This window comes from Capricornis sumatraensis, chromosome 5, assembly GCF_032405125.1.
Source record: "Capricornis sumatraensis isolate serow.1 chromosome 5, serow.2, whole genome shotgun sequence".
Classification (NCBI taxonomy): Eukaryota; Metazoa; Chordata; class Mammalia; order Artiodactyla; family Bovidae; genus Capricornis; species Capricornis sumatraensis.
The window spans coordinates 12131796-12155995 of NC_091073.1; the positions used below are offsets into that span (position 1 = coordinate 12131796).

The window sequence follows — 24200 nt, forward strand, 5'->3', positions numbered from 1 at the left end:
CCTGATGTGAGGAACTGACTCATTAGAAAAGACCCTGATGCTGGGAAAGATTGAAGGTGAAAAGAGAAGGGGACAACAGGGGATGAGATGGTTGGATGGCATCACTGACTTGATGGACATTAGTTTGAGCAAGCTCTGGGAGTTGGTGAAGGACAGGGAAGCCTGGCATGCTGTACTTCATGGGGTCACAACGAGTTGGACACCATTAAGTAACTGAACTGAACTTAACCCTACACACTAAAATAGCAAAAGTCAGTCTTCTAAACAAAAAGGAAATCATAGCAGAAGAAGACTTAGAACTTCCAAAAGGAAAGAAGAACATCAGGATGTGTTTAAAATGGAGATAAACATAGCAGACTGGCCTTCATCACATGAGTTTCTCAAGTCATAGTTTGTGACATAAGGAATAGTTAAAACAGGATATAAGGTGGTGCTCAGTTATAAGTAAATACCTAAGATGGTTATAATTTACAATGGAGAGACCTAAGGGGCCTAACTTCAAGTAATGTTTCTATACAGCAAAGCAGCAAATGCCACTACCAGTAAGTCACCCGTGTACACTGTAACACCGAGAATCGCTAAGAAAATTAGATCAGAGGAGATACTCAAAATATGACAGCTAAACCAGACAGAAGCTCAAAAACTGTTCCATACTTCACTGAAAGGAACAAGAAAGAAAATAGAAGAAAGAAAACAAATAATAAAGTGTCAGAATCAAAATGTAAATCCATTCAATGTAAATGGTCTCAATATGCCAATTCAATGGCAGAGATTGGTAAGAGTGGATTAAAAAATCAGATCCAACTATACTCTGGCTGTTGTTCCATGTCCAGTTCTAACTGTTGCTTCCTGACCTGCATGCAGGTTTCTGAAGAGGCAGGTCAGGTGATCCGGTATTCCCATCTCTTTCAGAATTTTCCACAGTTGATTGTGACCCACACAGTCAAAGGCTTTGGCATAGTCAATAAAGCAGAAGTAGATGTTTTTCTGGAACTCTCTTCCTTTTTCGATGATCCAGAGGATGTTGGCAATTTGGTCTCTGGTTCCTCTACCTTTTCTAAAACCAGCCTGAACATCTGGAAGTTCACGGTTCACATATTGCTGAGGCAGTGGAAGTGAGAAATAGATTTAAGGGCCTAGATCTGATAGATAGAGTGCCTGATGAACTATGGACGGAGGTTGGTGACATTGTGCAGGAGATAGGGAGCAAGACCATTCCCATGGAAAAGAAATGCAAAAAAGCAAAATGGCTGTCTGGGGCGGCCTTACAAATAGCTGTGAAAAGAAGAGAAGTGAAAAGCAAAGGAGAAAAGGAAAGATATAAGCATCTGAATACAGAGTTCCAAAGAATAGCAAGGAAGAGATAAGAAAGCCTTCCTCAGTGATCAATGCAAAGAAATAGAGGAAAACAATAGAATGGGAAAGACTAGAGGTCTCTTTAAGAAAATTAGAGATACCAAGGGAACTCTTCACGCATAGATGGGCTCAGTAAACGAAAGAAATGGTATGGACCTAATAGAAGCAGAAGATATTAAGAAGAGATGGCAAGAATACACAGAAGAACTGTACAAAAAAGATCTTCACGACCAAGATAATCACGATGGTATGTTCAGTCACCTAGAGCCAGATATCCTTGAATGTGAAGTCAAGTGGGCCTTAGAAAGCATCACTATGAACAAAGCTAGTGGAAGTGATGGAATTCCAGTTGAGCTATTTCAAATCCTGAAAGATGATGCTGTGAAAGTGCTGCATTTAATACACCAGAAAATTTGGCAAACTCAGCAGTGGCCACAGGACTGATAAAGGTCAGTTTTCATTACAATCTCAAAGAAAGGCAATGCCAAAGAATGCTGAAACTACTGCACAATTGCACTCATCTCACATGCTAGTAATGGCACCATACTCCAATACTCTTGCCTGGAAAATCCCATGGGCGGAGAAGCCTGGTAGGCTGCAGTCCATGGGGTCACTAAGAGTTGGACACGACTGAGCGACTTCACTCTCACTTTTCACTTTCCTGCATTGGAGAAGGAAATGGCAACCCACTACAGTGTTCTTGCCTGGAGAATCCCAGGGACGGGGGAGCCTGGTGGGCTGCTGTCTATGGGGTCGCACAGAATCGGACATGACTGAAGTGACTTAGCAGCAGCAGCAGCACATGATAGTAAAGTAATGCTCTAAATTCTCCGGAAAAGGAGTATGCCAAGGCTGTATATTGTCACCCTGCTTATTTAACTTATATGCTGAGTACATCATGAGAAACCCTGGGCTGGAAGAAGCACAAGCTGGAGTCAAGATTGCCGGGAGAAATATCAATAGCCTCAGATATGCAGATGACACCACCCTTATGGCAGAAGGTGAAGAGGAACTAAAAAGCCTCTTGATGAAAGTGAAAGAGGAGAGTTAAAAAGTTGGCTTAAAGCTCAACATTCAGAAAACGAAGATCATGGCATCCGGTCCCATCACTTCATGGCAAATAGATGGAGAAACAGTGGAAACAGTGGCAGACTTTATTTTGGGGGCTCCAAAATCACTGCAGATGGTGATTGTAGCCATGAAATTAAAAGACGCTTACTCCTTGGAAGGAAAGTTATGACCAACCTAGATAGCATATTCAAAAGCAGAGACATTACTTGGCCAAGTAAGGTCCGTCTAGTCAAGGCTATGGTTTTTCCAGTAGTCATGTATGGATGTGAGAGTTGGACTGTGAAGAAAGCTGAGCACCGAAGAACTGATGCTTTTGAACTGTGGTGTTGGAGAAGACTCTTGAGAGTCCCTTGGACTGCAAGGAGATCCAACCAGTCCATTCTAAAGAAGATCAGTCCTGGGTGTTCTTTGGAAGGAATGATGCTGAAGCTGAAACTCCAATACTTTGGCCACTTCATGCGAAGAGTTGACTCACTGGAAAAGACTCTGATGCTGGGAGGGATTGGGGGCAGGAGGAGAAGGGGACGACAGAGGATGAGATGGCTGGATGGCATCCCTGACTCGATGGACGTGAGTGAGTGAACTCCAGGAGTTGGTGATGGACAGGGAGGCCTGGCGTGCTGCGATTCATGGGGTTGCAAAGAGTCAGACACAACTGAGCTAGTTAACCTAACTGAGCTGATACTCTGTCTACACAAAATTCACTTCAGGTATAATGACATAGGCTAATAATAAAAGGACAAAAAATATATATTGTGCAAATATTAATTTTAAAAAGCAGGAAAAATTGTATTAATATCAATTAAAGTGGACTTAACAGCAGCTGAAATTATAGCAACAATGAGGAATGCTACACAATGACAAATGAATTAGTCCACCCAGAACACATAACTATGTACCAATCATCAGAGCCTCAAAATACATGAAGGGGAAACCAGCACAGCGGAAAGGAGAAGCAGACAAATCCACAATTATATTTGGGGACTTCAGTACACCCCACTCAGCATATGACAGAACTACGAGACAGAAAATCAGCAAGTGTATCGATGAGCTGAGCCACAAAACCAGGCAGTAAAACCTAATCGATATACATAGAACACTCCGCCCAACAACAGCAGAATACTCATTTTTTCCATCCCCCATGGAAACGTCACCAAGATAAACCACACCTGAACCATAAAACAAACCTCAGCCAACATAAAATCATTAAGATGCAGAGTGTGTTCTCTAACTAGGATGACTCAAACAAAAAGTCAATGACAGAAAGGTAACAAGAAAATTCCAGAAGACTAGAATTTATACAACATACTTCTAAATAATCCCCGAGTACAATAACAAGTCTCAAAGGAAATTTCTGCAAGTCAGAAGCCGATCTTATTTGTATCACTTCAAAAGTAATCTGTCACAGCTTTGTAAAAGAAACTGTTCTTTAGCTTTGAACTTTAGAAAAATCATCAGATTTTTTAATCAATAGTTTCTAGCACATACTTTCCAGTTTGGGAATATTGCTTGATTCATGGCAGACCCCTTTGTTGGCCCAAAGTTGTGCTGTTTTGCTCTGATGCACGCTTTCTTCTCTCATCATTCTTTGTTACTTTAATTATTATTTGCCTGTTTTCTTTCTCTAGCTAATCCGTGATCTCTCCTCCTCATCATCACCAGTTTAATGACATCATCCTTTCCCTCTGTGCTCTGAGGAAACTCACATGGGACAGGAAGACTTGCCATCAATATGGTGACTCTGCATCCAGTGAAAATCTATGCCACCATCTACATCTCAGCAGTCATCTTCTTCCCCAGCCCTACAACTTGGGCTGGCTTTCCTTCACCTTTTCTCTTCTGCTCATGAGTTCACACATCTGCCTGGATCTGTGCGGATGTGAGCTCGTCCTAAGATGCTCCCTTGATAACCCCTTCTAAAGTGTGTGTGCTGTCTTCCTTCCATGAGACGTGGGGCAGGTCCCTGACCCTGTGCTGGGTTTGACAGCTGGTTTTGTCTTTTGTTCTGACTCCTCCTTGATGAGGCCAGCAGCTGGTCCTGACACCTTAGTGTCTACGGCCCTCTCAGCACAGGGAGCTCGTCACCTCCGCTTGGGTGAGACTAGATTTTCTCTCTCAAATATCTCCAAACAAATTGAAGGCCAGTGCTGACGGCCAGTTCCTGACACCCGACAGCTCTTTGTGCAGAAACTCTGCTGCACCGATCTGAGCTGACCTCCTGTTCTCAGGCCTGGGCTCTCTCACCAGTACTCAGGGGTTTATTCCTAGGGGATGTTCATCTTATTCCATCAAAAGGAATGTAGGGAGGAAACTCTGCTAAACATATTTTCCTTCTGATCACTCTGAGGAAATGGCTTTGTATTTACTGTTCTATTCTAGGCTTTGAACAGTGAAATTTTTAAGGATAAAAATTCTGGGGAGAGCTATCTAACTGCTGTTTTTACTGTGAAACACTAATTTTTTTTTTTTTTCCCAAGCAGTCTCTTTTGTAAGAGTTATACATACATGGGAGAAAATTCATAACTTACTGCATGAGACAGAAAATTTTAAACATTCTGTGATTCATCTACTCAGAGAAAAAGCCACCATTAATATTTCTGAATCTGTGTGTGTGTGTGTGTTATACATAGATACCTATTGTCTCTCTACACTGTTCCACTATATCAAATTCCTGCTTGGATGTATGTATGTTGCTATAATTTTTAAAAACTATTTTAAACCATTATGCAAGCATAACTTTAAAGATAATTCTGAAATTATATACTCATTACTTCCTCCTGAAAAATATCAACAACTGGAATTGTTTGGCTGTGTGGTTTCCCCCAAACCCTCTTATATAGGAATTACTTTGATTCTTAAAACAATCCTGTGAGTAGGGAGGCTCACTCTTACCATAACTAAAATTGTATTGTGTTAAAAAAAAAAAAAAGTAACCCCGTGAAACTGTAACCTGCTTCCCTCCTGCTCACAGGCTCATCTCACCCCCAGCTGCGGGCACATCATCGCTCCCATGTGCGCCCTGCCCTAGTCACCTTCCTCTCCCTGGGGCTGAGAGCACCTTTGCAAACTGTCCCCTCCAAGGGGATTCAGAAAGTGGGGTATGGAGCAGAGGGGGCGGGGGTGGGAGGAAGGGACAAGCTCCTTCTGGCTCCTGACGCAGGACCATACTTCCTGCCCCCAGCTCAGGTGTCCATAGCGCTGGGCAGCAGTGTCCAAGCAACTCTGAGTTCAGACAGGAGGCAAGCGGGAGCCCTTGACTGTGACTCCCACTCACCCTCTGTCTGTCTCCCTGCCGCAGTAACCGAAGTATGACTCAGCCAGGTCCCCTCAGCTCAGCCCATGTGGCCGTTTACATGTCTTCTTTAAAAAACATCTGTTCAGTCCTCGGCCCATTTCTTACTCAAGTTGTTTATTTATTTTGCTATTGAGTCAGAGGTGTTATATATATTGGATATTAAGTCCATGGGCTATATGGTCTGCAAATATTCTCTCCCATTCCATAAAGTGCCTTTTCATTTTATTGATTGTTTCCTTGAATTAATCAGGTCAGACTCAGAAAAACAAACACTACATGATCCCACTTACATGAGAATTCTAAACCAGTTTAACTCCTAGAAGCAAAGAATAGAATAGTAGTTATCAAGTGCTGGAGGAAGGGGAGATGGGGGGTGTTTGTCAAAGGTATAAAGTTTTAATTATACAAGCAGTAAGTCTTAGATCTCTGTACAGAGCCTAGGGTTTAAGGCACTGTATTGAAAGAGGAGAGTGAAAAAGTTGGCTTAAAGCTCAACATTCAGAAAACGAAGATCATGGCATCTAGTCCCATCACTTCATGGGAAATAGATGGAGAAATAGTAGAAACAGTGTCAGACTTTATTTTTGGGGGCTCCAAAATCACTGCAGATGTTGACTGCAGCCATGAAATTGAAAGACACTTACTCCTTGGAAGAAAAGTTATGACCAACCTAGATAGTATATTCAAAAGCAGAGACATTACTTTGCTGACTAAGGTCAGTCTAGTCAAGGCTATGGTTTTTCCAGTGGTCATGTATGGATGCGAGAGTTGGACTGTGAAGAAGGCCGAGCACCGAAGAATTGATGCATTTGAACTGTGGTGTTGGAGAAGACTCTTGAGAGTCCCTTGGACTGCAAGGAGATCCAACCAGTCCATTCCAAAGGAAATCAACCCTGGGATTTCTTTGGAAGGAATGTTGCTAAAGCTGAAGCTCCAGTACTTTGGCCACCTCATGCGAAGAGTTGACTCATTGGAAAAGTCTCTGATGCTGGGAGGGATTGGGGGCAGGAGGAGAAGGGGACGACCGAGGATGAGATGGCTGGATAGCATCACGGACTCGATGGACGTGAGTCCGAGTGAACTCCGGAAGATGGTGATGAACAGGGAGGCCTGGCGTGCTGCAATTCATGGGGTCGCAGAGTCGGACACGACTGAGCGACCGAATTGATTGCATATTTTAAAATCTGCTAAAAGGATCGATTTTATGTTTTTTAATCACAAAATAGATTGATAGATAAATAGAGGGATAGATAGATAGACAATAAATTGCTGTAGTTGTTCACTGGCTAAGTCATGTCCAACTCTTCATGACTCCCAAGACCACAGCATGCCAGGCTCCCCTATCCTTCACTATCATCTGGAGTTTGCTCAAACTCATGTTCAATGACTCAGTGATGCCATCCAGCCATCTCATCCTCTGTCATCCCCTTCTCCTCCTGCCCTCAATCTTTCCCAGCATCAGGGTCTTTTCTAATGAGTCAGCTCTTCACATCAGGTGGCCAAAGTATTGGAGCTTCAGCTTCAGCATAAGTCTTTCCAGTGAATATTCACAGAATTCTCCAGGTGAGAATACTGGAGTGGGTAGCCAGTCCCTCCTCCAGGGGACCTTCCTAACCCAGGGCTTGAACCCAGGTCTCCAGCACTGCAGGCAGATTCCTTACCATCTGAGCCGCCGGGGAGCGACAGTAGAGAGATAGAGGGAAGTAGACAGATGGACAGACAGATGTGTAGGACAGAAGGGAGGCAAAGGTAACGTTAGGGGCCTGACCATGATGATGGTTTCAGGGTGTATACTTATCCCAAACTCATCAAGGTGTCTATATTATGTTTACAGTTTTTCGTATGTCAAACGTATCTCAATATGGTTTTTTTGTTTGTTTGTTTGTTTGTTTAATGTAGAAAGTTGAGCAGAAATGTTTAAGCCGAAGAAGAGTGAAAGAGGTGCTGTGGACAAAGGCCGAGCAGGAACCAGGCCCGAAGGGGCAGCAGGTCAGTGGGGTTCCGGGCTAGCCACAGAGAGGGTAGGAGGGGAGCATGGCAGGAACGGGGAGCACTGACGGGTCAGCAGCAGATTAGAAGGTGGCCTTTGACATGGGAGGAAACACAGGCACTGGTGTCTGAATACGGGGCCAGGACAACCTCACCACTTTAGAAATGCTTCCCTCAGCAAAGCATATTAACCATGTCTTTACTCTTGAGTCACGATCAGTGGAATCTCAACAAAAATACTTTCCAAGGGGAGCACCCAGACTGGGGCAGGGGGCTGCAGACGTGTGCACAATGTGAAGGGGGAGGTGAGGTGTTGGCGATGGGAAAGCAGGACTGAACTTGGGTTTGGGTTTGAAGGTTTTATTATTATTTCACCCAGGAGGGTATGACAAACAGTCAGGCTCCTCAAAAACCAAGAAGAAAGGAGGGAGGGGTGTGGCGGAGAGGAATTCGGAAGAAAGAGTCAGGAGGGGCTGTCTGGCCAGAAGTGGGGGGCCTCAGGTTGTAGGGAGGAGTCTTTTTTATTTGATTACAGGAGATACAGGAAGGCAGGTGGGTGTGTGATCTGAAGGAAGGATTTTGTGGGTGATGTGGGCACTTAGAGGACATGAGACTGTGGGGTTGGGGGCAAGTGGGAGTCCAGGGACTCGCCCAAGAGGCTGACACAGGGGCAGGTGGTGCAGATACTGAGAATATTCAGGATCCCAAGGGCAGAGAGATGGACTGATGGTGGGAGGCACGGGAAGAAGCTGTCCAGGCTGGGGGGACTTGGCCTCAACTGACTTTTAACTTTCCTCGGAACTCAGAAAAACATCATCATATGACCTTGCTGTTGTTGCTGTTCAGTTGCCAAGTCATGTCCAACTCTTTGCGACCCCATGGACTGCAGCACGCCAGGCCTACCTGTCCCTCACTGTCTCCCAGGATCTGACCTTACCGTGCGACTATCCTGCTGACATGCGAACAAAGCCTGTGAGTTGCCGCATTCTGTGATCCCCACTCCTCAGATGAACTGAGGCCACATCAATGCCTGCCCCCTCCCTGGCTGCAGGGCTCTGCCCAGAACCCACAGATGTCCAGGCCACTGTGGGCAGTCACCGAGCAGGACAATGGACTCACGCGGGAGGAAGAGCCTCCCTGCAGAGTCCATGCATGAACACGTCTACTTGTCTAGACCGCCGCCAGCCGGCCAGTCATCTGACAATGACCCCAGGTGCTGGGCTAGGCTAGTCACCTGCTTTACACTGAGTTTCACGCTTAAAATCAGGGGAGCCCTGAGAAGCTGCAAATTTGCTGGGGCACAGCAGGGTGGCCAGGCTAGGTCAGGGCTCGGAAAGCTCCTCCACTGAAGGCAGGGGCGTCCAAGTGTGCCAGGACCCAGGTCCTTGGAGACGAGAAGCAGGTATGTTGTATGCAGAGTGGTTCATCAGTGGTTGTTGCCAAGATGCCCACTGATCAGGTTCCCTGTTCTGCTGGGCTCAGGACTCAGGCTCCGCTTGCATGGCCCTGCCTGAGTCCCATGGCCCGTGAGCTCTTGAGTCATCACAATGGCTAAGCTAACAGCTCGCTGTCTGTCCATTGCAGACGGACAGACAGCCAGGGGTGTGAGGAGGGGCTTCTTTGCAGAGCCCTGTTCATCAGAGTCCTTAATCAACGCCTGGCTATGACAGGTCCCCACACACTCTCCCGAGGGACTGTGCTCCCGATTCACCACATAGACCTTCCTTCCCACGAGGACCACGTACACACGCCAAGAGGAAATGGGATGTAACACAGATAACATACTGCTCAAGAAGTTGCCAGTAGCTGATAATAAATGTCTTCTTCAAGTCAACACAACCTCACAAGAAAGGAACAAAAAGTCTACTACCAGGGGATGCTTCTCAGCTGACCCTCTCACCAGGAAGGCCTGGGACCCCAGAAAGTAGGGCAGAGAAGACACAGTCGGCAGATGCCTGTCGACTAGCCACACTGTCCCCAGGCCCAATCGCTGCTCATGTTACACACAGCTGCACACACACACGCACACACACACACACACACACACACACACACGCACGCACACACATTCCCTGCTCATCCTTCCTCACAGCCAATCTCCCACAGAGCAGAGTTTATCCATCGGGCCTCCTAAATTCCTGAAAAGGCCTCCCTCACCATCCTCCTTCCCTCTGATTCCATCTTCACAAGTCCCCACGTCTAGCTCCACAGAAGCCACCAGCCAACGCACCACACACCCATTTTCCTGGAGGTGCTGGAATACTGGGTGATTTTTTTTTCCTGCTCTTCCTGACACTCTACCTTTTTCTGGACTCTATGCTGAGATCTCCCACCTCAGGGGCCACAGCCCCTCTGCCTCCTTCCTGCTCCCACCCTCTCCCACCCCGACTTTCCTGTCTCCACGTCAGTTTGGGCTAAATGGTTTTTATTCATGACCGCTCTCCTGACCTTATCTCTCCAGCTGTCTGAATCCTGCTGCACATGTATTTTCTTCTGACATGTGACATGAACCCACCACCTCTGAGCTTGTATAAACCCCTGACTCTGTCTCTTTGTCCTGAATCATTCCCAGGTCATCAGTACTGACCACTACATCACTCATTACTAAAAACTCAGATTTTTATTTTAATCCTTTGAGCTGTTCCTCTAAACGTCCTGGTGCCAAATTCTTAATTTTTCTTCTCGTTCCCTTCTCCAAAGGCTCAACCTTTCCTCCCACCTCTTTGAAGCTGATAATTTTCACTTGTTTCCCTTGAGGCACCCCGGCCTTACCCGGGTCACTCCTAAATTGGGAGCAGCATCCTTCCAGCAGGGCACATGGTAGCAGCCAGGGCCCCTCCCTTTACCACAGGGCTTCAGATTATTCTTCCCAACACACTCCTGGGATCCTGCCATCCTCATTCTCAGATACAGACCAAGCCTTTCAGCTGCCCACTGCCTAAAGGCCAACATCCTCCCCTGTCAGTCAAGGTCGAGCAGAAGCTGGCCTCAGACGCCCTCTCAGACATATCAACAGTGCTCCTGTACACTTGCCCTTGGGATGAGGTCAGCTGGAACTTCCTGCAGGAACTTGAGCAGATGCTCTGACTCCTCTCATATCAGCACCACTAGCACCCACGGTAGCATCCTGACATCAGTCACACTTCTGCTCGTGTTCCACGTCCAGTGTTAGTGACCTCCTCCATGAAGCATGTTCCATGAAGCATGTTCCCCTCCATGAAGAATGTTTCATAAAGAATGCTCCCCTCCATGAAGCATGCTCCCCTCCATGAATCATGTTCCATAAAGCATGTTCCCCTCCATGAAGCATGTTTCATGAAGCATGCTCCCCTCCATGAAGCATGTTCCATAAAGCATGCTCCCCTCCATGAAGCATGCTCCCCTCCATGAAGCATGCTCCCCTCCATGAAGCATGTTCCATAAAGCATGCTCCCCTCCATGAAGCATGTTTCATGAAGCATGCTCCCCTCCATGAAGCATGTTCCATGAAACATATTTCCCTCCATGAAGCATGTGCCCCTCCATGAAGCATGTTCCCTGAAACATGTGCCCTCCATGAAGCATGTTCCATTTGTGCCTATTAGAAGCACCCTCTCAGTTTGTTGCAGCAGAAGGGCAAAGGCTGTGTTATCAGCTATACCTAGAACCGAACTGTGGCCCCATCACTCAACAAGCAGGTAATGGGTGATTCCTCTGAATCTCAGTTTTTTAAACAGTGAAAGAGGCAAATGTCACCCACCCTACCAAATTAACACAAACACTAAATGGGACCATGGATAAGAATATTTAATGCCCCTAGTACATTTCAGACACAATACACACCCCTCTGCTAACCCTCATCCATAGCACTCTATATTCTTTATTACTTCACTTGGGCATACACATTTTTATATTATATGTACTGCCATCCCAAAACAACTGCAGTGCCACAGAATAATTAAACCTGTTTTATTTTGAAAGTTGGTGGAGAGGGGAAAACAAATACGGCAGAATGAATTTGCAGTCATGGCATACTGGGGAAATGGTTTAACATTTATTTCTATGTGAATTAATGCTTCAAAAAAAATCCTGTAAATAAATTATGACAACTATGACCTGCTGGTATTTATACATCCACTTGTATTCTTTCTTTTTTTTTTCAAATAACTGAATGAATTTGATAAACTACTCAAGTGAAGCATATAACATCCCCTTAAACCTATAAATCCACTCTGGGTTCCAGAAATGGACCCGTGTCATTTACCAAAAGAAGAAAGCACAGGGAGTGAATTTGCAGTCAACACAGGTAACTGATGAGTGGAGGGCTCAGCATAAAGTAAATTATGGTAAGCGATGAGCACCTTCCCATCAGTAACGGTGACCTGGACCATACAATAGTGTCTTTAGAAAGAGCAATGACTCTTGCTTCCGGAGGATGCTAAGTCACTAGGATGAGCTCTCTAGTCACCTTCGACTCCTGTCATCTCATAGCTGAGGTCACAACCTCACAGGTAAAGACACTGAAGGACACACACACACAAAAGCCACCACGGCCTCTTGATGTGTATGTGTTTCTACATGGATTGGCTGCCAAACAGAAACTTCGCATCACTTTTCACATTTCTGCTCACAACTTCTTCTGACTCTTTCCCATTTAACAACACTGTCTTTGGAAAGTAGTGAATTAGAAAATGCACATAGAATAACATTACCATACTGTCTCCAGTCTGCCGCAGGGGATAAGTGCCTCCACAAAATAAGATTGTTGAGATGATTTAGGTAGGAAGGCAGGGAGTGGAAGCCTTTCTGGTTGTACCACACCTAAAAGAGAAAGATAACTTAATGGCCCTCATGAAATTAGTTCTTAAGTCTATTCATAAGCTGTTCTCACATATAAGGAACATGTGTAAATTTGCTTCTCCAGCACCTGAACACAGGCCTCCATGTAATGGTCCTTCATGGCTCACAGTGAGCAGCCTGCTAATTTTATATTTATCTCTAGCATATAATTTATAGCTAAAAATAGTTTAATTTTCCCCAGAACAAATGTGAGTGTTGCTCTATAATTATATTCTCACAGCAAAAAAAAGGAATCTAAGCCCATTCAATTTTTTCTTCTTTCTCCATTGGTAAGCTAATGAAATCTGACCTGCAAATTAAAAGCACAGAAATGATAAGAAAAAAATGATGACTCTCAAATTAATAACTGAATGTAGAACATTATTCCTCAAAATAAATTGAAGTGAACATTTGCTGAGCATGGAGAATAAAGCAGCAGGCCCATCAGACAGGAGGAAGGTGAAGGAGAAAACAGGAGACAGACAATGTTATTAAAATTGAAATAAGAAGTAGCATAAAAAATACTAATTGAACCATCAGTATCTATATCTCACAATATTGATATTTTAATGAAAAAAATTTTTAATGCACTCAATGGAATGCTGGTGAATGTCTTTAAGAGATAATGAATCAACCAGCAAATTTTGACCTTAATTCAAGTTCATTTCTCTAGATGACACTGTCTTTTGTGACAATCTTCTTTGTGGAATTATAGCTGCTCCCTTGCTGGTTTCTACTTGGAGGAAGCTGTGCAGGCTCTCACAGTTTCTGCAAAGTTAGGGCCAAATCTCAGGTCCCTGGGCTTCCAACCCATTCCCCTCCCCAACCCCATCACAGGGTGACTAGTTGTCTCCACCAGGGTCCTGAATTCAAGGGAAGAACTAAGTATTTAGTGACAGCTCATAAAAATGCCTTTCTCTGCAGGACAGTGGCCCAACTCTTTCTTAGGAAGCCCACCTCACTGGGTGATTAAGGAGGCAGAACCTTGCCCTCTGTCACAGCAGCTGCCATTACACACCCCCATCTTCAAATAGTTTCACAGGTCCAGGGAAACCCTTAGCAGTCCCTCTTTCCAACTCCAAGGAGGAAGAAATTCTGCTCAAGACCGACTATCCACAGACCCAGGACAACCTGTTGATGCCCTCGGCTGTGCTCAAGTGGATCTGAGACTGGTAACAGAAAAATCCACAGACTCACAAATGGGTGTAATTCAGACACAGGATTCTGAAAAGTGGGGGGAAGCATGGGTTCCCTTCACAGGGCAGCCCACCCCACCTTGCACTGAGATCACTTACCAGAGGGTATCTGCCCCCGTTATGTACCCAACACAGGGACCCCAGTCCCTGCAGGACCCCCAAGTCCACCTCTCACCACCCCTACCCTCAAACACACATACCTGCAGATGTGCTAACATACAGGGACTAGCTATGCTTCTGGATACAATGACGTAAAATGCAAGACTGCTAAAGTTCAAGGACATACAGTAGAAAACCTCTGCTGTGGACGGGAACCACAGTCCACGGCCTGCTCCCCCCACCACCAGTCTTGGCTCCATTAACTGCTTAACTGGAGGAAAAAACATGAAACCCAAGGGCGCTCTCTGCCCTAGACGTGGCGCCTTCAAATTAGTTTGTTTGAAATTTTGTTTTAAAAGCAGGGTGACATTTTTCTCAACTTAGAAATGACACTGTACACGGAAATTCCATAGTGGTCCAGTGACCAAGACACTGCACATCCAGTGTGGGGCCTGGAGTTCGATCCTTGGTTGGAGAACTAGGATCCCACCTGCCTCATGGTTTGGCAAAAACTTTTTTTTCATCTTTAAAAATTAATTGATTGATTAAAATAAAACAGCAACAAGGATTTACTGTATAGCACAGGGAACTGTATTTTTAAAAAACAGTGTACAAAAACACAGAAACCAAAGTGGGGTAGCTACGGTGGGGGTGGGGTACCCCAGAGCCTAGGCGTCTTGCCCACTCCTCCCCGTCAGCTTCAGCTTCTGTGTTGGGTCGAGCTCATGCTCCGTTTCTCCTCTACCCGGGGCTGTGGATCTCCGACCTGGGCTCAGCCCCTGTGCCTCCAGGCAGCCACCAGGACTGAGTCTCCACCATCATCCCAGTTGAGACCAGCAGCTGGCAAACCTCTCCACTCAGGAACACAGTCTCCAGGCCAAAGGTCAGGAGGGCTGCCTCATGATCAAGACCAAGTCACAGCTGTGGCCGTGAAACTTGGTGATGTTTGCTGAGGGAGGGGTGGTGCCCAGTGACCCTCTCAGGGGACAGAGTAGCTTCCAGGGACCTAAGGGGTATAACTCTGAGGACCCTGATGTCCCAAAATGCTCGTTAACCATAGAGGGTGCAACCCGTCCTAATAGGAGCCACAATGCGGCCTGAAGACCTCACTGAGATGATGAGACGCCAGGGTTCATCAATGCGGCCAGGTCAGAGGGCAGAGGGTGCTGCCATGTTGGCCCCTGAGGGCTCCAGCCCTGCTCTCTGCAGACAGGAGGCCAGCCTGAGTCTAGATACTGAGAACACGGCCATGGGGACAGTGCCAGGGGACCGGGTGGGATCTGGTCAGGGAGCCTCCCCACCGGAGGGAGACCCGGAATTCTGTGCAGAGTGCAGCCCCCAAAGCCTGCCCAGCTCCATGACGGCCAGCTGCTGATGGTCCTGACGACCCTGCCGTCACTTTTGGGACAGATGACAACATCCAGAATTCCAAGGAACAATTTGAACATCATTTCGGTTCTACTACAAACTGGCTTTTGCTTGGGAGAAATTTTATAAATTCTTTTAAGTAAGCCATAGATGCTTCATGATGATCTTAAATAAGTTGTGGCACTTCTTTCCCTGCTGGTCTCTAAGTCAGGATCAACAAATCCAACAGCTGAAGGAGGAAGTTAACCTCCTTTTAGGAACACATCATGACACCTCAAAACAGACCTTTCATGTCAGGATCCCCAGGAACAGTTCCTCAGAAAGGCAACTAAGTTACTGTAAGGAAAAAAAATATCTCTGGATGGATATTCAAATGCGTAAAAGTATACATGAGAACAGAACAGAATGAAAGCCAAACACCAAGAGGGGAGTGTGTTTAGCCTTTTTAACTGAAGTGTCTACATTCTAGAGGGTCTCCCTGGTGGCTAAGAGGTAAAGAATCCACCTGCCAATGCAGGAGAGGCGGGTTTTATTGCTGGATTGGAAGATCTTGTGGAGAAGGAAATGACAACCCACTCTAGTATTCTTGCCCGGGAAATCCCATGGACTGTAGCCCTTCAGGCTCCCTCTGTCCATGGGGTCACAAAGAGTTGGACAGAACTTAGCAACTGTAACAACAAAATACACTCTAGAGGGTGTTTAATTAAACCAGCTGAACACTCAAGATGTGAATGAAATCATTCATAAAGGTTCCATGAGAGATATTCTAAAATATGATGAATTTTAAATATTAAGCCTATTCATATGCAAATTTCCCATTTTCTCCTCAAAAAGACTGCAAAAATCGTAAACTCTATGGTCTTATGAATATACCCCAAAGGCCAAAGTAAAAGGCTGGTGGTTAATTACCTAGAGGTTAATGTAATAATTTGACATGACATCAACCACCAACAATGCTATAGGAATTTGAGATACCAGATGCCCTTTAGAGTCCAATGCAGACTCATGATCATTGAGCTCCCTGAAAAGAGGCTCTCTCCCCAAAGGGCTGGATACTTGCACGCCTGAGTATTGCAAAGTCCATGTCAAACAACATTAGAAGCTGCAGAAGTCACTGCTCAAACACGTCGATACAGAAGGCAAACAAGGAGGAAAAAGAGCAGGTGTCAGGGAGACACAGGATGCTGAGCCCTCGTCACGGGAGCAGAGATACAGGGGAGACTTGGCTGCCCTGCCCCAGACCCTAGAAGCACAGACAGGACGCCCCACTGTCAGCAGGAGGCTTGGGATTCACACAGATTAGAAACTTAACATGTTCTCGGAGGAAATGAGCAGATTCCTCTACAAACTGGGTTTATTTTAATAACAGTCACATCATGTGTTCAAAAAGCCAGCAAAGGTATTTTAGACTACTTTTCTATCAAGCTATGAATCTTGATCTTTTCATCTTAAGCTATAAATCTTTCCCTGTGTGTGGCCTGCAGCGTGAGAGAGATTTGAGCAAACCTCAGTTGAAATGAGGGCTGTCTGAACAGTCTACACGGGGACCAGAACTTTTCATCAGGGATTACACTGTGAAATATGACTGTTACAACTTTTCTCTGTGATTACATTGTGAAGTATGAATGTTAGCATTTTCACCAGGGATTACACTGTTAAAAACCTGGAAAGCACCTTTATTTCACTGAATAATCCTTCAACAGGCATAAGCCTGGATCCTGAAAAGCTTTTCCATGTCACCATGAACCACGAAAGGCCCCAGGACAAGGCAGAGACATTTCATCGGTGATATGACAGGTGTACAAGCAGATGCCACTCCCAGGTGGCTCAGTGGTAAAGAATCTGGCTGCCAGTGCAGGAGACTCAAGAGACATGGGTTTGATCCCTGGGACAGGAAAATCCCCTGGAGTAGGTAACCTGCTCCAGCATTCTTGCTTGGAGAATCCCATGGACAGCGGAGCCTGGAGAACTACAGTCCATGGGGTCGCAGAGAGTCGGACACGACTGAGCGACTAACACACACACACACCACTCCCACGACTTACGCTTTCCCAACTTCTCTCAAAATCGGGACCAAAACCAGACCATTTCCCCAATCACCGAGACTGCGAGCTTCAAATCTTTCCCATCTTAAGGTTGTACCAACCTCTTTCCTTAGGGAAACCTGTCCTGATTCCCTGCCCCTGAGTTCCTTGGTGGCTAAGGGGGTAAGGGTGGTACTGGTGGGTAAGGGGGTCTTTCCTGGCCACTCTCGGTAATGCCAAAGGGATTTTCCTCATTCATAGGGCCAGATCTGGAGGGCTTAAAAATCCAGCCCCTGGGAGGGGTGCTGCCTGCTCACCACTCTGGGTCCATCCAGTCATCAGGAAGAAAAGGAATTTATTGGGTTGACCCAAAAGTTGGTTCAGAACATTACAGGAAAAACCTGAATTAACTTTTTGGTCAATAAATGCACATATCAAGATCACTGTCATCCTGATGCTGCTGCTGCTGCTGTGGCTAAGTCCCTTCAGTCATGTCCAACTTTTTGCAACCCTATGGAATGCAGCCCACCAGGCTCCTTTGTCCATGGGATTCTCCAGGCAAAATACTGCCATGGGTTGCCATGCCCTCCTCCAGGGGATCTTCCCAACCAAGGGATAGAACCTGCATGTCTTCCATCTCCTGCACTGACAGGCAGATTCCCTACCACTTGCGCCACCTGGAAAGCCCCACCCTGATGATAAGCGGCTTTAAAAGCAGATTACTTTCCTTATTTGCTTTAGGTCTATCCAGTGAATTCCCATCTTAACAAAAAAACAGTGACCTATTTCAAATATTTCTATATAGCCTAAAGGAAACGACTCATTTTCTCTTTCAAGAGAATGCTCACATACAACTGGCTGTGTTTCAGGGTAACAAACACTGGTATTTGGTTTGATTTTGCCTTTATCCACAAAGATATTTACAAAGCAAGTTTCCCTGAATGCTTTCTAAAACAAGAAACAAAAGAAAAAAGGAAAGACTGTACCTTTGCCAGATTTTGGGGTTTTGACATATTTGAATTTGTGCCTTGAACTTGATTGGGGATTTGCACTCCAAAAGACCATCCTCCAAGCCTGGGAAAGTAAACAAGAGGTCAAAGCTTACGCCAGGCAGCACAAGGCCCTCCTAACGGAGGGCGTCCCCTACCCACCACACCAGAGGCCGTAAAACAGTGGCTGCGGAACTTCCAGGCTCTGGGTCGCAGTCCCCCGGAGTCAGCCTGCTGCGGGATGCGGCCTGGCCCCAGGCAGGTATCCGAGGAGGGCACTGCTTATTTAGCAGGGATAGATGAGATCACACACTCCTCACCCACGTTAGAGTATAAGCCTCTCAGCATCACCAAGGTGTTAGGATACATGCCCCCGTGCAGGACTTTGCTGTGCTTGCCTGCCCTGCTGGTGTTCTCATTAACGGCCGCTTCTCCTAAAATCCAGCTTTCAGTACCCTTCAGTCTCCCCTGCTCCTGAGTCAGCCCGTTCTGAACTGGTTTCTCTTCTTCCTCTCGCTTCTCTCATTCTCTGTGCACACACTGCGTCCTTCAGGAAGGCATCCCTGGCTACCTCGACTGGGGTGAATCTCCTTCTCTTTGGGGTTCTCACAACACCTTAATTTCCATTTCTTGTGTTGATTGCTATGCTGGGCCTTAACTGTCTTTTTTGCCATTCCATCTCTTACACAGCTCTGTGAGTTTCTCCCGGGATGTGGAGTGATTTTTCTCTCCATATCCCTTGGGTTATATAGTATATTTAGCACTTATGAAGCTTCTAAAAATATTGGACATTAGAAATAAAAACACCTACTAAACTTTGTTTCCCAGTCTCTGGATAAAAGGAGATTAAAACAACAAATTTCCACTGTCGTGCCTGGATTTTGAGCAGAAATTTGGGGCCAAAGAATAAGGATAGATTCCCACTCAGCTCAATTTAATTCAATCATTCATTTCAAAGACTCAAGCATTCATTGATTGAGTGCCTTTTGTATACCAGATACTATTCTAAGTCCTGGGCATACAAGCGCCCACCTTCAAAAACCAGAGATTCCTGGATGTGTTTAAAGGCACAACTGGAGGGCAGCAGGGGCCAGAGATGGTCCGCGAAGCATCAGAAGGAAAGAGGGCCTGGGTGCGGGATGGGAGGATGTTCTAGGCATCGCAGACACCCCACGCAATGATGCTTTTGTGTCGGGTGGGGAGGTCTCAGGACATTTGATGGAATAGTGAGTATGATTGCAGTTTAAAGAAATGAGCAGCTCATCCCTATCCTCTCATCTAGATTCCCCCTCTTAGGCTCAAGGAAATGCAGCATAGAACAAAAGCTTTCCTCAAAATCTCTTAAGAGGGACTTTAGGATACCGTGGAGAGCTTCCCTCATTATGCTGGGAGCGTCTCAGGGCTTATCCTCTAAAGCAGGCTAGCTGCTTCTGGCTCCCCCAGGTGACAGACTCTCCATGAACATGACTCCCCCACTCCCCCCGGGGCCAGAGTGAAAGTCAGCAGGAGGAATCTGATTAAGTTCTGCAGCACTGCTTCGGAATTTTTATGAGTTATCAAGGTTAGCAGGAGATTTCTGAGCACTGAAGAACATCAGCATTTGAAATGATCAGATTTCCTAAGTAACTCTGCGAACAGGAAAGATACAGGAGAGGTTTCAAACCCACCTCGGTTTTTCCGTCGGCGCCAGCAAATACTCCTCCAGCGGGAGGCCAGAGAGGTTGAGAAGCCGGTGGCCCAGGCGGTTGGTCAGGTAGGGAGCCCTGGAGCTTGCATTGGGGCACTTCTGCAATCATTTCCAAAGATGGGAAGTAGAAGCTCGTTCACAACCCACATGCAGGTTTCCCGATACTACTTAAGTAAAGCAAATGTGACTCTTCCCTGCTCTCACTTTTTCAGTGACTCGTCGATGGCCTTTCATATGTTCTGATTCCTCATGTCTCTCTTGAGAGTCACCTACATTTGAGAATTATACCAGAATTCCACTGCAACCTTTGCCATTAGTTACACTGGGGGACTTCCAATCCTTTCCTGTATATAAGTTGGGCAGATGGCTAAGAGGCCAAAAGGGAAAATACATTTTCACTGGGGTCATCTTGCATTTGATGAACCACCAAGAGAGTCAGAGGATGTTAAGCGAGAAAATTCAAAAGAATGTGTTTCTTCCCTAAACGCCTGAAACAGAAAACAAACTCCTTTTCCGCAGCCACTCAGAGGCTTGGAGCCTGGAAATATTTGCCCGGCAGGGACCACCTTACTCCCTCTCTCCTGAGGGCCTCTGACTCCTAACGAGTAGACTAGCATTTCCGGAAGATTCTGCCAAGGCACCTAGGCACCACACACATACACAAACAAAGGCTCTTTAGTCAGATAAATTAAAAGCTGCCTCTTTCCCACTCCTTGTGATTTGAGCATCTTGTGGGAGCTATGGCAAAGAGACCTGTGCTTTCTCTGATATTTCTGAAGCTCCCTTGGCTATGCAGCTTTTTCATAGGAAATGCTTTTCTCCTTGCATACATATTTCTGAGATCTCACAATTCATGTGAATTCGAGCAAATTTAACATCAACCATTCTGGTACTCGTTCATTCATTCTTCTGATACTGACACCCAATCTAATTTCAATAAATTTCAGGGAGCTTGTAATACAAAGTACCAGTCTAACAGAATGAGTGAATCAAGGCCAAAGAATCAGAGCATGGAGTGAAAACTTATAGGGTTCCTGAGTTAATGGAATAAACAAGATGGGGAAGAAACAAATCATTGGGTCCATAAAGAACTTGAGCAGAACAGCTGGTCACCACAAAGGAGCAGCAAATAGAGTTCCGAATCACCAAGGGCCAAGGCCAAAAGGGTAACATGCGGCAGCCATCAGTGGTCTCTGGTGGGCCCTCCCTACATCCACGGTGCTATCTAACTGCCTCACCTGAGTCCAGATATTTGGTCTAAGAGAAGAAAGGAGACCGGGTCCATCGAAAGGAAGCCTTTTTAAAGTCACTACACTATCAGGAGAGCTTCCCTGGTGGTTCAGACGGTAAAGAATCTGCCTGCAATGCAGGAGGCATGAGTTCAGTCCCTGGGTTGGGAAGATCCCCTGAAGAAGGGATTGGCTACCCACTGCAGTATTCTTGCCTGAAGAATTCCATGGACAGAGGCTATGGTCCATGAGGTAGCAAAGAGTCAGAACCAACTCAGCAACTAACACACACCCTGTGGACAACTGAACAGAAAACACTTATAAACATGCTCACATGGTCATTTTCTTAAAACTCAATTGAAATTAAGATTTTTGTTTGTCTTATTTTTTTCCTGTAAATTAGAATAGCCATATCTGTTTCTTGATTTTAGCCAATAGACCTGTGCCCTTTACTCACTGCCTCTTGAGATTTTCTTTGAGATGAGTTCCAACCAGTTTTCCACATAAATTTCACTCCATTCTCCTCAACAGACTGGACAGTGTGCCTCTCACTGTAACAGGGGTACTTCTGTGTGTCACTGTATTGCTCACTCATAGTTAGAAGAGCCTCGTGATATCTCAGTTTTTAACATCCAGCTTTCAAAACTCAAATAAAAATACAAGAAACCTGAAGTCACCCTGCCTTGAAATTCTGGGACATTTCTCCCCTGAAGTGCAGTTCCAGCTCCGTTGTTGGACTGTCACTGATTGTGACCAATGGAAAATGAATGGGAGGGTCACCCTGGAAACCATGTCATGACACCTTTCCAAGAAGCACCCAATCAAGGAAACTTAAGAGTCATTTAGTTGGAAAGTTCATGTAGTTACCAAAAACAACGATTTTTCAGATGGGAGTGAACTTGTTTTGTTTTTTTTTTTTTAATTGGAGTATAAATCCTTTACAATACTGTGTTAGTTTCTGCTGAACAAGGGAGAGAATCAGCTATATGTGTATTCCCACTCTCTTGGACCTCCCCCCGACCATTCCCCTCATCCCACCCACCTAGCTCATCACAGAGCACCAAGGGAAGCAATCGACACATCAACAGATCGACAGAGAAAGATGTGTGTGGCATGTGTGTGTATATACACACACACATGTATATATACACACAGTAGTGTCAGCCATAAAAAGGGACAGAATCGGACTTATGCAGAGATGTGGATGGACCTAGAGTCTGTCATACAGAGTGAAGTAGGTCAGAGAGAGAAAAGCAAATATCATATATTAATGTATAGATATGGAATCCAGAGAAATGGTCCAGATGAACTTATCTTCTGGGCAGGAATAGAGACACAGACGTACAGAATGGACATGTGGAAGGGGAGGCAGGGGAAGGGGAGGGTTGGGTGAGTTGGGAGAATAGGTGAACTCACTTCTGTTCCTTGAGGTTTAGGCTTATAAAAAATCAAAAACACCAAGGAAACCTACCAGGCAGCCACAGGACTCTTGGACGCGCCAGTGAGAGGAGGGGTCAGGGTGCCAGCAGGAAGAATTCTCCCTGACAAAATAAAGAAGGTGGAATGATACTCAGATCACAGAGCTGCTGCGTCTCCATGACAGCATCCCCCAGACCTGAGCACAGCTCACGAGAGCATTATCTCCCCGTGATACAGAAGGCAGAGTGCTCACATTTGTTTTCACAGCTCGAGCTGTTAACCTGAGGACAATGCTTTATCATAATCACATTATTTCCATTATATTAAATGATGCTCTCCCTCTGTTCGTGCACTGAATGTGCCACTGAGGCTCCCAGGGGGCTGTCGTGAACCTCAGGGCTCCTGGTGGCCAAACCAGGTACCCTCAGCACCAGTGCTGCTGCTGCTACTGCTAAGTTGCTTCAGTCATGTTCGACTCTTAGCGACCCCATAGATGGCAGCCCACCAGGCTCCCCTGTCCCTGGGATTCTCCAGGCAAGGACACTGGAGTGGGTTGCCATTTCTTTCTCCAATGCATGAAAGTAAAAAGTGAAAATGAAGTCACTCAATCATGTCCGACTCTTAGCGACCCCATGGGCTGCAGCCCACCAGGCTGCTAAGTCCATGGGATTCTCTAGGCAAGAGTACTGGAGTGGGGGGCCATCGCCTCCTCTGCCGCACCAGTGCAGCAATTCCTAAACACAGGCAGTTGCTACCTTCTTTTCATTGTGTGACATCATAACTGATCATCATTTAAAGAAAAGCAACTAGCATTAAATTTCTGTTATGAAGAATGGTGGTGCCACAGAAACTGCTATGAAGCCAACTTACTGGAGAGTTTCAGAACCTCTGTATTCCAAAGCTCCCTATTGCTGTTCTCCTTGTTAGTCCTCTTGTTTTGATTTTTTTCAGCAATGTTTACAAATTGAAATCTGCATTAGTACTAATAATTGTTATTTACTCACAAATTGGGAGAGAAAGGAGGAAATTAACCTTTACTGAACTACAGGCACCTGGCTAGATGTTTTCACCACAAACATCTGCAACCTCACTTCTAGGAAGAAGGACTGGGGTTCTCAGAAGACAGGGGCTCACCCAACATCACTCTTTGGAAGTTAGTCTCACGTGCTCTTTGCTCCAGGCGGTGTGGCTCTAGTGTTAGAACATCAAGGTGAAAAACATCCAGGCCAATGAAAGGAAACCTGCCATTTCTGTTAACCAGGTCAGCAAAATACAATTTCCATGTAAATTTCTGCAATATCAAAAATCACTTCAAGGCTTCCCTGGTGTGACTTTCTCAGTCGACCAGCCTATGGAGACTCCTGTCTTGAGCCTTGAAAGTGATCAGGGAGACAGCATCCAAGGCAGTGATGTGCTTAATCAGACTGCTTGCTGTATCTGATAATCACTCGGGAAAAAATGACTCCGTTTACACTCCTGAAGCTTGCAGCCTTCCTTGCTTCCACTGCTGGTCTTTGATGACTGTTAGCAAGTATTTACAACATAATGTATTTCTTCAAAATGTCCTCTTTGTCTCTTCCAAATCCTCCACTGGTTTTTCTCTTAGCTTCCGGTTGAGAGAGTAAAGTGAAAGTGAAGTCGCTCAGTTGTGTCCGACTCT

General features: G+C 45.7%; 1 protein-coding gene across 1 annotated transcript in view; it reads right to left on the reverse strand.

Annotated features, from left to right (window-relative positions):
* ABCA13 (ATP binding cassette subfamily A member 13) overlaps positions 1-24200 on the reverse strand; it is a 388784-nt gene that overhangs the window by 130117 nt on the left and 234467 nt on the right. The window contains exons 45-48 of the mRNA XM_068973151.1: positions 22593-22662; positions 19873-19991; positions 18203-18290; positions 12403-12511 (exon numbers count right to left, since the gene is read on the reverse strand). Coding sequence (XP_068829252.1) covers positions 12403-12511; positions 18203-18290; positions 19873-19991; positions 22593-22662 — 386 coding nt within the window. The remainder of the gene's footprint in view (positions 1-12402; positions 12512-18202; positions 18291-19872; positions 19992-22592; positions 22663-24200) is intronic.